The sequence below is a fragment of the Oncorhynchus keta genome, chromosome 34, assembly GCF_023373465.1.
Source record: "Oncorhynchus keta strain PuntledgeMale-10-30-2019 chromosome 34, Oket_V2, whole genome shotgun sequence".
Classification (NCBI taxonomy): Eukaryota; Metazoa; Chordata; class Actinopteri; order Salmoniformes; family Salmonidae; genus Oncorhynchus; species Oncorhynchus keta.
In genome coordinates this window covers 25,424,755-25,439,878 of record NC_068454.1, presented here as the reverse complement: position 1 = coordinate 25,439,878, position 15,124 = coordinate 25,424,755, and the positions used below count along the sequence as shown (strand labels likewise).

The following is a 15,124-nucleotide window of genomic DNA, read 5'->3' as shown; positions in this document are numbered from 1 at the left end:
CAAATATAGTATAGTAGTACATGTGTTCTATAACATTCTGCAAGGCTCTTTGCAGTTTTAAAACCTAGCGCTAGCCATCCCACCCATAATGCAAGCAGAGACATTTGCACGCTAGTTTATCAGTGACTAAGTATTTGATCTGTGGTTTCTCTGCCCTCAACAGAATTCATCAGAATGCAGAGCAGATGTTTTCAATAGTCAGAGATCTGCACAGCCACTGTTTGAGGTATTCACTCACCTGACCTGCCACTCTTAAAGAAATTAAATCCATGATTACCAATTATGTCCTCTAACCTCTCCTGGGGTGTGTCTTGGGGGTTGGGAAATAGGTCAAAGACAAATCTCTGGCCTTTTGTGAATTTGATTTGCTCAGCTCCTGCGTCCTCTCTCCTCCGTCCTCTCTTGCCTCCTTTAGAAAAAGGTCAAAGGTAATCAAGGAGAGGCGGCGTGGATGAAAATCCACTTGCATGAAATTACTCTCGTTCTTCATTCGCACTTCATCAGGCAAATGTTTAGTGGGAGTGGATCCCAAAATAAATGTGTAAAGTGATAAAAACAAATGAAGTTAGTTGTGCAAGACATGTTATAGTCACAATTATAAGTAGCATATTGCTTCTAAACCTGTGCATGCTTTTCTCCTCCGACAAACGAAAGCTGATTCAAAGGGGGCGTGGCAGATATCAAAACTCTTCCGCGAAGGACTCCGGTAGATTACAAATTACTATCCTCGATGAAAGGTGGCTATCGAAGAGGACAGTTCCGTTCGTGTACTAACAAATTGACACTCGTCGACCACTTATCTGTTTCTGGGTCACGGAAGAGAGACTACAGAAGACAAATCTTTTGCCCAAATGAAAATCTCCCTGTGTCTTTGACAATAGACAATAAAGTAATCTTCTTCAATGTTCTCCTCCTCCCCTCAGACCTCTCTCCAGAAGGAGCTGCAGGCTAAGAGGAGGAGTCTGAGTGTGTTCCGGACACAGATGATGGATCTGGAAGTATCCCTGATGAAACAACAGGCGTTAGTCTACCAGCACCTCAGTCACGACGAGAGGTAGGCTAGAGGCCCTCGGACACAGATGTTAGCAGAGTCTGTGACAGACAGACATGCATGCATGCAAGTGTCTTAATAGGGCGTTGGGCCACCACGAACCAGAACAGCTTCAATGCTCCTTGGCAAAGATTCTACAAGTGTCTGGGACTATATTGGAGGAATGCGACACCATTCTTCCACAAGAAATTCCAACATTTGGTGTCTTGTTGATGATGGTGGAAAACGCTATCTTAGGCGCCACTCCAGAATCTCCAAGTAGTGTTCAATTGGGTTGAGATCTGGTGATTGAGGCAGTCAATGCATATGGTTTACATCATTTTCATGCTCATAAAACCATTCAGTGACCACTCGTGTCCTGTGGATGGGGGGCATTGTCATCCTATGGGGACATAGCCATGGTAGCAAAATCAATGACCTGTCCAGCATTTTTATACATGAGCCTAAGCCTGATGGGATGTTAATTGCTTAATTAACTTGGGAATCACACCTGTGTGGAAGCACTTGCTTTCAATATACTTTGTATCCCTCACTTACTCAAGTCTTTCTATTATTTTGCCAGTTACCTGTACATACATGGTAACAGTGGTCTCTTTCTGTTTGTGATTGCCAGGCAGGAGGCGGAGCAGCTGCAGGGCCTGCGGTCGGCAGTGAGACAAGAGCTGAAGGAACTAGAGCTCCAGCTAGAGGATCGGCTGCTGACCTTGAACGAACAGCTCCGCTCTGGCAGCCACCACAGTCTCTACCGCCACCGCATGGTCGGTACCTGAAACTACAGCTGGAAACACACACACACACACACAAAGCCCGAACCGACTGATACTCTCTCGTACTTTCTCTCACTCGTAACTCCTATAAATGGTTTGTCATAACTCCATTTGCTCATGGCACCTACTGTGGTTCCTCTGGGTTCTTCTCATTTGACATGACATCAGGCTGCATGTACATCACTACTCTTGTATTTGTTGTTTAGGCACCCATCATATCATCCCGTACCTCTTCTTTAATGTAACATTTGTGTGGTTGATATTTATCTCTCCTTTCTCCTGTATGGTATGAAGAGCGGTCACAGCAGGTACAGCCTGTCTAACAGTTCTGTTCTGAGAGCTATGGAGCCGGTGAGTACCTGCAGTGGGTCTGGGCTTTTATTTTCTAGGTTGTTCCTCCTGTAATGGTGTGTGTTCTATTCATAGAAATATATTGTTATCGTCAATATGGCTGCACATCCAACCGTCACAGAACATTCACATGAATAGGAATGTCTGTTCTTGAAATTCTAATTCTACAGTGCATTCGGACCCCTTGACTTTTTCCACATTTTGTTACTTTGCAGCCTTATTCTAAAATTGATTTTTTTTTAAAAATTTCCCCTCATCAATCTACACACAATACCCCATAATGACAAATCAAAAACAGGTTGGGTTTTTAAAAAATAAAATAAAATGCTCAAATATCACATTTACATAAGTATTCAGACCCTTTACTCAGTACTTTGTTAAAGAACCTTTGGCAGCGATTACAGCCTCGAGTCTTCTTTGGTATGACGCTACAAGCTTGGCACACCTGTATTTGGGGAGTTTCTCCCATTCTTCTCTGCAGATCCTCTCAAGCTCTGTCAGGTTGGATGGGGAGCATCGCTGCACAGCTATTTTTCGGTCTCTCCAGAGATGTTCAATCTAGAGGTTGACCAATTATGATTTTTCAACTCCTATACCGATTATTGGAGGACCAAAAAAAGCCGATACCGATTAATCGGCTGGTTTTTCATTTATTTGTAATAATGACAATTACAACAATACTGAATGAACACTTATTTTAACTTAATATAATACATCAATAAAATCATTTTAGCCTCAAATAAATAATGAAACATGTTCAATTTATTTTAAATAATTAAAAAACAAAGTGTTGGAGAAGAAAGCAAACGTGCAATATGTGCCATGTAAGAAAGCTAATGTTTAAGTTCCTTGCTCAGAACATGAGAACATATGAAAAATGGTGGTTCCTTTTAACATGATTCTTCAATATTCCCAGGTAAGAAGTTTTAGGTTGTAGTTATTATAGGAATTATAGGACTATTTCTCTCTATACCATTTTTATTTCATTAACCTTTGACTATTAAATGTTCTTATAGGCACTCTAGTATTGCCAGTGTAACAGTATAGCTACCTGGGCTCGAACCAGGAACACAACAACAGCCACCCTAGAAGCAGCGTTACCCATGCAGAGCAAGGGAAACGACCACTTCAAGTCTCAGAGCGAGTGACGTTTGAAATGCTATTAGTGCGCACCCCGCTAACTAGCTAGCCATTTCACATCGATTACACCAGCCTAATCCCGGGAGTTGATGGGCTTGAAATCATAAACAGCTGCTGGCAAACGCTCGAAAGTGCTGTTTGAATGAATGCTTACGAGCCTGCTGCTGCCTACCATCGCTCAGTCAGATTGCTCTATCAAATCATAGACTTAATTTTAACATAATAACACACAGAAATACGAGCCTTGGGTCATTAATATGGCCGAATCTGGAAACTATGATCTCGAAAACGAGACGTTTATTCTTTCAGTGACATATGGAACCGTTCCATATTTTATCTAAACGGGTGGCATCCATAAGTCTTAACATTGAAGGTTGTGCAATGTAACAGAAATATTATGTCATAACAACGTAAAATTCTGGCAAATTAGGCGGCCCAAACTGTTGCATATACACTGACTCTGCGTGCAATGAACGCAAGAGACGTGACACAATTTCACCTGGTTAATATTGCCTGCTAACCTGGATGTCTTTTAGCAAAATATGCAGGTTTAAAAATATATACTTCTGTGTATTGATTTTAAGAAAGGCATTGATGTTTATGGTTAGGTACACATTGGAGCAACGATAGGCACCGCATCGATTATATGCTCCGCAGGACACGCTAGATAAACTAGTAATATCATCAACCATGTGTAGTTAACTAGTGATTATGATTGATTGATTGTTTTTCATAAGATAAGTTTAATGCTAGCTAGCAACTTACCTTGGCTTACTGCATTCACATAACAGGCAGTCTCCTCGGTGGTTAGAGCGTTGGACTAGTTAACTGTAAGGTTGCAAGATTGAATCCCCGAGCTGACAAGGTAAAAATCTGTCGTTCTGCCCCTGAACGAGGCAGTTAACCCATGGTTCCTTGGCCGTCATTGAAAATAAGAATGTATTCTTAACTGACTTGCCTAGTTAAATAAAGATTAAATAAAGGTGTAAAAACAAAATCGGACAAATCGGTGTCCAAAAATACAGATTTCCGATTGTTATGAAAACTTGAAATCGGCCCTAATTAATCGGCCATTCCGATTTAATCAGTCATTCCGATTAATCAGTTGACCTCTAGTTGAATCTGGTTCAAGTCCAGGCGTTGGCAGGGCCACTCAAGGACATCCCAAAACCACTCCTGCGTTGTCTTGGCTGTGTGCTTAGGGTCGTTGTCTTGTTCGAAGGTGAACCTTCGACCCAGTCTGAGGTCATGAGTGCTCTGGAGCAGGTTTTCATCAAGGATCTCTCTGTACTTTGCTCCGTTCATCTTACCCTGGATCGTGATTAGTCTCCCAGGCCCTGCCACTGAAAAACATCCCGACAGCATGATGCTGCCACCACCATGCTTCACTGTAGGGATGGTGCCAGGTTTCCTCCAGATGTGATGCTTGGCATTCAGGCCAAAGAGTTCAATCTTGGTTTCATCAGACCAGAGAATCTTGTTTCTCATGGTCTGGGAGTCCTTTAGGGGCCTTTTGGGAAAACTCCAAGCGGGCTGTCATGTACCTTTTACTGAGGAGTGGCTTCCGTCTGGCCACTCTACCACTGAGGCCTGATTGATGGAGTGCTGCAGAGATGGTTGCCCTTATGGAAGGTTCTCCCATCTCCACAGAGGAACTCTGGAGCTCTGGCAGATTGACCATCAGGTTCTTGGTCACCTCCCTGACCTAAGCCCTTCTACCCCAATTGCTCAGTTTAGGCATGCGGTCAGTTTTGGTCTTGGTAGTTTCAAACTTCTTCCATTTAAGAATGATGGAGGCCATCTTGTTCTTGGGGACCTTCAATCCTGCAGGAATGGTTAGGTACCTTTCCCCAGATCTGTGCCTCGATACAATCCTGTCTCGGAGCTCTACGGACAATTCCTTTGACCTCATGTCCTGGTTTTTGATATTCACTGTCAACTGTGAGCCCTTATATAGACAGGTGCGTGCCTTTCCAAATCATATCCAATCAATTTACCACAGGTGGACTCCATTCCAGTTGTAGAAACATCTCAAGGATCAACATAAACAGGATGCACTGGAGCTCAATTTTGAGTCTCATAGCAAAGGGTCTGAATACTTATTTTTAATACATTTGCAAAAATGTCAAAATAACTTTTGGCTTTGTCATTGTGGGGTATTGTGTGTAGATTGTTGAGGATTTTTTTGTTATTTAATCAAATTAAAAATAAAGGGAAAGGGTCTGAATACTTTCCGAATGCATCGTAAGGTTTTACTTGTCGCAATTCACTATGTGTCATGCTTGTGGTTTGTGTGGTTTCTCCCTACAGATGTTGAACCTGCTGATGGAACCGCTGTACCTGCAGACAGAGCTGGGCTACGAGGGAGGGGCAGAGAGCAGACCAAGCATGGCACCCACTCCGAGCTCAGGCCGCTCCTCCAGATCAGCCAGTCCAATGAGGTCCTCCGGATGTCACCCAGACCCCTCCCACACCCCAGAGCTGCCCCTCCCTGGTCCCCAGAAGACAGAGGTGTATCGAGCCTCCATCTCCCTCACCCCAGCCCCCCCTCCACGGCCTGGTGCCTCCACAGGGTTCTCCCAGGGCCCGATCAGTCCTCTAGAGGCCCAGGACCATGCCATAGACCAGGCACTGACAGGAGAGCAACATTCAGAGGATCGAGCGCAAAGAGAGGAAGAGGGCAGAAGAGGAAGAGGGGCAGCTGTAGACCCTCACCTGCTAGAGGAGAGGGGTAGGGAGGGAGGAAGAGGAGGAAGATTAGTTGTAGGAAGGGCAAACAACCCCCAGCTACAGCAGCTCATCAAGGAGGTAAGTGAGCTCAGTGTGTTCTAGGATTCTATTTTAGAATAAAGGTCAACATTGAGATTCTATTCTATTTTAGAATACGGGACAACATTAAGATTTGTCCTTCACTTAACTATGAGTGCTCAAATTGGACCCTGCCCAGTGCCTGCCAGTATTTGTGTTTGAGGTGCAATAACAATACCAATATCGCCCAGGACATGTTTTATTATGTCCTTGGCTGACGGACAAGGTTACTACATCCTTATTGAAAGACGATTCCGCTCATGAAAAATCATTCACTGAGCTGATTTAAGCGCTTCAAAAGGAAATTGGAATTCCACAGGAACCTTTGCTATAACTTAGGACTACTTCTTAGTCAGTGACCTGATGTCCGTGTTTGGCAGGGCTTTAAATATGGAATCTGCAGTAAGGAGAAACGACACCACTGGCCTCCCGACCGCCGTTGTTATTGTTTTTTTTGCCGGGCTGAGGAGCGTCGTGCAGCATGGTGAAACAAATTCTGTACATATTTTGCTCTTTTATTGTGTGAAAATTGATGTCCGAGGGGAAAAACAGCGTTTGTTGTTTGCAGTAACTTGTTGTTGTAATGTTGCAAATGAAAATTGCAGTTTCACCATTAAGGATTCCAGCTTTAGTTATTTTGAGGGATAAGAGGTGTGTGTTTTGTGTTTCACAAATCTCAGTTTAAAACCAACTATTTATGAAGCCCTTATTACACCAACAGAACAGAGTGTACTGCCAGTCCTGGGCTGTGTTCATTAGAGCACTCTGTTATGCAACGAAAAACAAGCATTTATTTTTGGGCAAGTTCTGATACTGAGGCACCTCCTTGTTTCACTCAGTTTCTCAGCATTTTCTTCTGTTTGAGTGTAGTCAATTAGTTATTCTGTCCCTTCCTATCAAAGAGACGATTGATTGATACATTTTTATTTTATGTATTTTTTTTATTTCACCTTTATTTAACCAGGTAGGCAAGTTGAGAACAAGTTCTCATTTACAATTGCGATAAAGCAAAGCAGATAAAGATAAAGCAAAGCAGTTTGACACATACAACAACACAGAGTTACACATGAAGTAAAACAAACATACAGTAGAAACAAGTCTATATACGATGTGAGCAAATGAGGTGAGATAAGGGAGTTGAAGGCAAAAAAAGGCCACGGTGGCAAAGTAAATACAATATAGCAAGTAAAACACTGGAATGGTAGATTTGCAGTGGAAGAATGTGCAAAGTAGAAATAAAAATAATGGGGTGCAAAGGAGCAAAATAAATAAAATAAATAAATACAGTAGCGAAATAGGTAGTTGTTTGGGCTAAACTATAGATGGGCTATGTACAGGTGCAGTAATCTGTGAGCTCCTCTGACAGCTGGTGCTTAAAGCTAGTGAGGGAGATAACAGTTTCCAGTTTCAGAGATTTTTGTAGTTCGTTCCTGTCATTGGCAGCAGAGAACTGGAAGGAGAGGCGGCCAAAGAAAGAATTGGTTTTGGGGGTGACCAGAGAGATATACCTGCTGGAGCGTGTGCTACAGGTGGGTGATTCTATGGTGACCAGCGAGCTGAGATAAGGGTGGGACTTTACCTAGCAGGGTCTTGTAGATGACATGGAGCCAGTGGGTTTGGCGACGAGTATGAAGCGAGGGCCAGCCAACGAGAGCGTACAGGTGGCAATGGTGGGTAGTATATGGGGCTTTGTTGACAAAACGAATGTCACTGTGATAGACTGCATCCAATTTGTTGAGTAGGGTATTGGAAGCTATTTTGTAAATGACCTCGCCAAAGTCGAGGATTAGTAGGATGGTCAGTTTTACAAGGCTATGTTTGGCAGCATGAGTGAAGGATGCTTTGTTGCGAAATAGGAAGCCAATTCTAGATTTAACTTTGGATTGGAGATGTTTGATGTGGGTCTAGAAGGAGAGTTTACAGTCTAGCCAGACACCTAGGTATTTGTAGTTGTCCACGTATTCTAAGTCAGAGCCGTCCAGAGTAGTGATGTTGGACAGGCGGGGATCGGTTGAAGAGCATGCATTTAGTTTTACTTTTATTTAAAAGCAATTGGAGGCCACGGAAGGAGAGTTGTATGGCATTGAAGCTTTTTTTTATTTTATTTTACCTTTATTTAACCAGGCAAGTCAGTTAAGAACACATTCTTATTTTCAATGACGGCCTGGGAACAGTGGGTTAACTGCCTGTTCAGGGGCAGAACGACAGATTTGTACCTTGTCAGCTCGGGGGTTTGAACTCACAACGCTCTAACCACTAGGCTACGCTGCCGCCCGGGTTGTTAACACAGTGTCCAAAGAAGGGCCAGAAGTATACAGAATGGTGTTGTCTGCGTAGAGTTGGATCAGAGACTCACCAGCAGCAAGAGCGACATCATCGATGTATACAGAGAAGAGAGTCGGTCCAAGAATTGAACCCTGTGGCACCCCCAGAGACTGCCAGAGGTCCGGACAGCAGACCCTCTGATTTGACACATTGAACTCTATCAGAGAAGTAGTTGTTGAACCAGGCGAGGCAATCATTTGAGAAACCAAGGCTGTCAAGTCTACCGATGAGGATGTGGTGATTGACAGAGTCGAAAGCCTTGGCCAGATCAATGAATACGGCTGCACAGTAATGTTTCTTATCGATGGCGGTTAATATATCGTTTAGGACCTTGAGCGTGGCTGAGGTGCACCCATGACCAGCAAACCAGATTGCATAGCAGAAAGGGTATGGTGAGATTCGAAATGGTCGGTAATCTGTTTGTTGACTTGGTTTTCGAAAACCTTAGAAAGGCAGGGTAGGATAGATATAGGTCTGTAGCAGTTTGGGTCAAGAGTGTCCCCCCGTTTTAAGAGGGGGATGACCGCAGCTGCTTTCCAATCTTTGGGAATCTCAGACGACACGAAAGAGAGGTTGAACATGGGTGGCAACAATTTCGGCAGATCATTTTAGAAAGAAAGGGTCCAGATTGTCTAGCCCGGCTGATTTGGAGAAATGGGGAAGGCTTGGGCGAGTTGCTGTGGGAGGTGCAGTGCTGTTGACCGGGGTAGGGGTAGCCAGGTGGAAAGCATGGCCAGCCATAGAAAAATTCTTATTGAAATTCTCAATTATAGTGGATTTATCAGTGGTGACAGTGTTTCCTATCTTCAGTGTGGTGGGCAGCTGGGAGGAGGTGTTCTTATTCTCCATGGACTTTACAGTGTCCCAGAACTTTTTTGAGTTAGTGTTGCAGGAAGCAAATTTCTGCTTGACAAAGCTAGCCTTGCTTTTCTAACTGCCTGTGTATAATGGTTTCTAGCTTCCCTGAAAAGCTGCATATCACGGGGGCTGTTCGATGCTAATGCAGAACGCCATGGGATGTTTTTGTGTTGGTTAAGGGAAGTCAGGTCTGGGGAGAACCAAGAGCTATATCTGTTCCTGGTTCTAAATTTATTGAATGAGGCATGCTTATTTAAGATGGTGAGGAAGGCATTTAAAAAACAAACAAAAAACAGGCATCCTCTACTGACGGGATGAGTTCAATCTCCTTCCAGGATACCCAGGCCAGGTCGATTAGAAAGGCCTGCTCGCTGAAGTGTTTCAGGGAGCGTTTGACAGTGATGAATGGAGGTCGTTTGACCGCTGACCCATTGCGGATTCAGGCAATGAGGCAGTGATCGCTGAGATCTTGGTTGAAGACAGCAGATGTGTATTTAGAGGGCAAGTTGGTTAGGATTATATCTATGAGGGTGCCCGTATTTACGGCTTTGGGGAGGTACCTGGTAGGTTCATTGATCATTTGTGTGAGATTGAGGGCATCAAGCTTAGATTGTAGGATGGCTGGGGTGTTAAGCATGTTGCAGTTTAGGTCGCCTAGCAGCACGAGCTCTGAAATTAGATGGGGGTCAATCAGTTCACATATGGTGTCCAGAGCACAGCTGGGGGCAGAGGGTGGTCTATAGCAGGCGGCAACGGTGAGAGACTTGTTTTTAGAGAGGTGGACTTTTAAAAGTAGAAGTTCAAATTGTTTGGGTACAGACCTGGATAGCCTGCAGAGTTCTGTCCTACTATCTTTGCAGTAGATTGCAACACCGCCCCCTTTGGAAGTTCTATCTTGTCTGAAAATGTTGTAGTTAGGGAAGAAAATTTCTGAATTTTTGGTGGTCTTCCTAAGCCAGGATTCAGACACAGCTAGAACATCCGAACATCCAATCTAATTGATTAGTCTCTCTGTGTAACTTCTGTCCTCTACCTCAGATCAAAGAGAGCCTTGCTGATGAGATCCGACAGGAGATAGCCAGTGAGCTCCTGGCGGCCGTATCTCCACGACGATCACCTGTGTTGGCCAGAGAATACCCCCTGTTAGACTGTTGACAGGTCATACATCTGAGGTGAGTGTCTGTCATTCTGTGGGTAGAGACGCTATCTGTTCATACTGAAAGTCATCTATATTTCTTCACTAAGCCATAAAGATCCTTTCATGTTATCTACACCCTGCCGTAACCAGAATCCACCATACCTGATCCAGCGGAGCTCAGCTCAGCTCATTTCATACACTTGTACAAATTGGTTCTTCGAGCCATATAGACCTGTTGCGATTCAGCTATCCACTGGCACATGTATAGCAGTCGGCTAGCACCTCTATTTCTCAATGTGTAAAGAGTGTTGTTGTTTTCTCCTGCAGTTGAAGATAACCACTGGTAAAGTCTACCCATTCTACTCAACCTGAACACTGGTGAAGCCATACACTGAACAGCCCAACAACCTTTTTACCACTGTTTCTACTATTTCCAGAGAGTCTGATGATGGCAGATACCTTAACACTGTGTTTTCAACCATATAGGTAGATTTTTTTTTATTTTGATGGTTTCTTCTCCTCGGTAGTCTGCTGACTGACAGATACTCTGGGGCCTCATTTATAACCGTTGCGTAAATTTCACACTAAATATCTGAATATCTGCATGTGCCATTTCTGAAAAGACTGCATACATACAAAAATAGAGATTTATAAACTTGGCATACGTATGTTTACTGTTATAAATCACACCCGTCCTGAAACTGTGAGTGAAAGAGCATCAGTACTCTGTCTGAAAAACACCATCTACCTTTTATGGTGACAAAAACGCCCTTATTCGCTGTATACTTTCAAAGTATTTGAGCAGTTTTCTAAAGGAAATAGCAATAGCGAACTTGATCAAATGTCTTTGGAGGTGATTGCAGAATGTTACACTTTTGCAATGACATTTGCTGTAGGCCTAGGCTATCTGATAGACAAAAAGTTAATGAAAGACAACAACTTGCAAATTGCTGTTGAGCTGTGAGCAGACCGTTTTAATTTAATTGGGCCTAATGTTTTGCAATGACTTTTTCTCTGAAGGATGCTACACTGCCCTCGAATTCTGAAACATTCTCTACTTACAGTAGTAGAAATGCACACTATAATGCACCTGTTCACCTGGTAAATTTTAATTTAGTTATAAATTAAAATAGCTTATCTAATAGGCTTAATTAAATGAGAGATGTGCATGGTCATTTTTTGTAGGCTATGGTTACTTCAGAAATATGGACCAATAATGTCCAGAAAAGGTGAAGAATTTATTCTGAAATAGTTATGAAAATATGTATTATGTGTATAAATGCAATATTGTCTACTCAAGAAATGTTAAATTACAGTATTCAGATGTCGGCTACAGTAACCTGCAACCCATCTGTTCCACCGTTAATACTACTGCGCTCTGGATCGGATGGCATAGAGCAAAATACTTGAAATAGCTTATCTATTTACTACTGTGAAGTGGGTCCAATTAAAGCAGATATGAGATGAATGCTATTCCTGTTGTTGCCCGATATAGGCTACCTCGTGAGTATGACACCATCACAGAAAAGGTGAGGAATTGATTATGCAATGATCATGGAAATAAATAATAAATAGTAGCCAGGGATATAGATGAGTGTCTAATTATTTTAAAATGCAAAGATACACTAAATATATTTTCTCTTTACTCACTAACGGAAAATTGTTATTAACCTGTTTATTGTTATGCATAAGCGTGTCCATATCCTCCATTTGCACAAAATATACATGTACTTGCCTGCTTGCAATACAATATTTCAACCACTAGAATCTGCATAAGCATTGTCTGAAGTCAGCAAGAAGGTGAGCACGTTTTTACATCAAGTTCAGTTTTTATAAATGCCAACTTTTGTGTGAAAATTGGCACACACATTTTTTTCAATTTATTTTGTACCTGCCAAAGGCTTATAAATGAGTTCCCTTGTATCTTAAGACCTGTATGCTGTGTGCCTTGGAGACACTAATGCTGCTGTATACTTGCTGTTATAGTGAACTGTCTTGTTCTCTGTCTTAATCGTCCTATTTCAAACACTCAGAATGACTAACTACTGCATTACTCATGTGCTGTCAACAGGGGTGTAATTGGAGGGGAACTAGAGTTCGCAAAGTAAAATAATTTTGACATGTACAAAATGTGTTTAAGTTAACTGCTCAGTGTTTCCAGATATCTGTGAAACATGACCTATATATAATTACTTACAATATGAGCTTGTTTTCCTTCTATTTTTTAAAATTAAGTGTTAAAAAGCTGTTTTTCTGTGTTGGAATGTTATGGGTGTACCCCAACAAAAGAATGGTGTGGGCATATACCCGGTCATTAAAAATATTAATGCTAGTAGACCGCTGATTGGCTATCTCCTCCTCATGGAGATGACATAATGTTCTGTGAGGAAATGGCAAGCATTTTTGTCTTTTATTTTTTTCAATTAATGCTGGCAACATATGAGCATAGGAAGATTCAACAATTTTGGGGGGATATAAGTTAACAGAATATAAACTTTTAAAAGTTATATTTTCACTGGGTCGTTACTTTACGGTAAATTCTAGGATCAGTAAGTTCCCAGAGTGACTTTTCTCCAATTCCATCTCTGGTTGTTGGTGACATTGTTATTATGTTATGATATGATCCTGACGTTGTGTATGGGTTGTATTTAAGCACATAGATGTGGATCAGGGTGTGTCTCTTGTCCTAAAGATGAAAACTAGAGTTAGAAGATGATTATGGTTGTATGGGAATTTAGTGTCAGCTATAAATTACCATGCCCTCCTCTTCTAATGCCATCTCTATGAGGAACTAATCAGACCTGGTTTCAAATACTATTTGAAGTCTTAAATACTTTGATTGTTTGCTCAGCTTGCCTGTAGTGCCAGATGGGCAGGGTTTGCCGTTTTGGGACTATTCTAATGGCTCATTAAGCCAGGCAAGGTCAGATAAAGTATTTGAACCCATGCCATTTAAAAAAATATATATATATATTTAACCTTTATTTAACCAGGCAAGTCAGTTAAGAACAAATTCTTATTTTCAATGACGGCCTGGGAACAGTGGGTTAACTGCCTGTTCAGGGGCAGAACGACAGATTTGTACCTTGTCAGCTCGGGGGTTTGAACTTGCAACCTTCCGGGTTACTAGTCCAACGCTCTAACCACTAGGCTACGCTGCCGCCCCATTTCACTGTCTCTGAACTTGAAAATATCATTAGTAGAAAGACTATATCAAGCACTATCAGACAAGATACTGTTAATTCTACTGTGTTTCTACTCTCCAGTTCAGGCCACCTGTCTGTCTCTTACCCCTTTAAAGAAAATATCTCAGGACAAATACATTTAGTGGTTTTTAATGTCTATTTAAGATAAGAAATACAGGTATGAATTTTTGTTTGTTTTTAATGTGAGACACTAACAAAAACACGCATCTGGGTCGTATTCATTAGGCACCAAACAGAGGAAAATTGATTGCATCGTGCAGGGACTAAATTTGATTTGATTTGGACTTACTTTCTGTAGAATCTTTAAAAATAACGTTTTCAATTGTTACCCTAATGAACACAACCCAGGACAAAGGTGTGAAATGAGTATAATGCATACATTTAAGTGGTGCTTTTTAAAAGCAGTAGTTGATGCAACCCAATTAAACTTGTCGTTTCCGGTTTGGACAAATTATGTACATAATGTTTGTTAATTAAATATTGGTGCACCTAAAACATTGAAGGAATGCAAAAGGGACTAATTTGGTGGAATGACCCACTTAATACATAGCTGTAAACGATCTGTACTTACCTGTAGCTTACTTGTACTTACTAATGGTCAAGCACAGACAAACATGCAACGTATAACTTCTCTTTTCCCCTATATGCTGAACTGTGCATCACCCCTGAGGTGGCACCCAGTCGCTTGTCCGGCCCGCTCCACACCTCCAGCCCCTGCCTCTAATTCTCTGGCATTTCCTCCAGAGGTATTAGGTGTTCCTAGGTCGTACGTGTTTAGAGGCACAGAATGATCCCTGAGCATAAATGGGCACCATTGACGGCAAGGGGAAAACACACTGGTTGCATCTCAAATGGCATCCTATTCCCTACATAGTGCACTACTTTTAACCAGGGTCTAAAGTAGTGCAGTAGGGAATAAAGTGCCATTTGAGACGCAGAACTGCCCCAACCATGGGCACTGGGACTGTGGGCCTGTTTGTGTGCCACTCAGTTTGACTTGGTGTGGTGTTAATAACAGGTCTGTGTTGCTGAGGTTATTACTTTTCTCTTAAGCGCTCCTTTATATTGTTTATTATGGTTTCTCTGTGTACAGCACGTTGACACATTGTGAACATTACATCACCATACTGTGTTTTGTCTTCTCATTCTAGCTTGGATGTTCTGCCATTTCTAGACAGATGCCAGACACAGAGAAATGGGTCATTTAGGGTTATTTATGGTTCATCACGGTCCTCATTGAGGACTGCATGTCAGAATGTTGTTGTTTTGCCACTTCACTTAAATTGAACTTTTGGTCAGTCCTTGCAGACTACTACATCATCCACAAATAAACATGTTATTTATTTGTATGTATTTGAACATTGTGGTTACATTAATGATGAATGAAATCAAATAAATCTTATTCATGAATTATGGGTGTCGGGAGCAGGTCGTTTTTCCAACACCCCTATTATAGCGTTGGTATTTCATCAATGCTGTC

General features: G+C 42.0%; 1 protein-coding gene across 3 annotated transcripts in view; it reads left to right on the top strand.

Moving 5' to 3' along the window:
- Nucleotides 1-15,055, top strand: part of LOC118366866 (protein ITPRID2-like) — a 63,265-nt gene extending 48,210 nt beyond the window's left edge. For 2 of the 3 annotated variants that reach the window (XM_035749657.2, XM_035749658.2), the window contains exons 12-18: nt 164-226; nt 924-1,054; nt 1,665-1,809; nt 2,113-2,169; nt 5,620-6,117; nt 10,339-10,472; nt 10,766-15,055. In XM_035749657.2, the coding sequence (XP_035605550.2) occupies nt 164-226; nt 924-1,054; nt 1,665-1,809; nt 2,113-2,169; nt 5,620-6,117; nt 10,339-10,455 (1,011 nt within the window). In that variant the 3' untranslated portion in view covers nt 10,456-10,472; nt 10,766-15,055. Of the gene's footprint in view, nt 1-163; nt 227-923; nt 1,055-1,664; nt 1,810-2,112; nt 2,170-5,619; nt 6,118-10,338; nt 10,473-10,765 lie in introns of those variants that run through there. The other variant, XR_008090141.1, reaches the window with a different exon arrangement.
- The last annotated feature ends 69 nt before the right edge of the window (nt 15,056-15,124 follow it).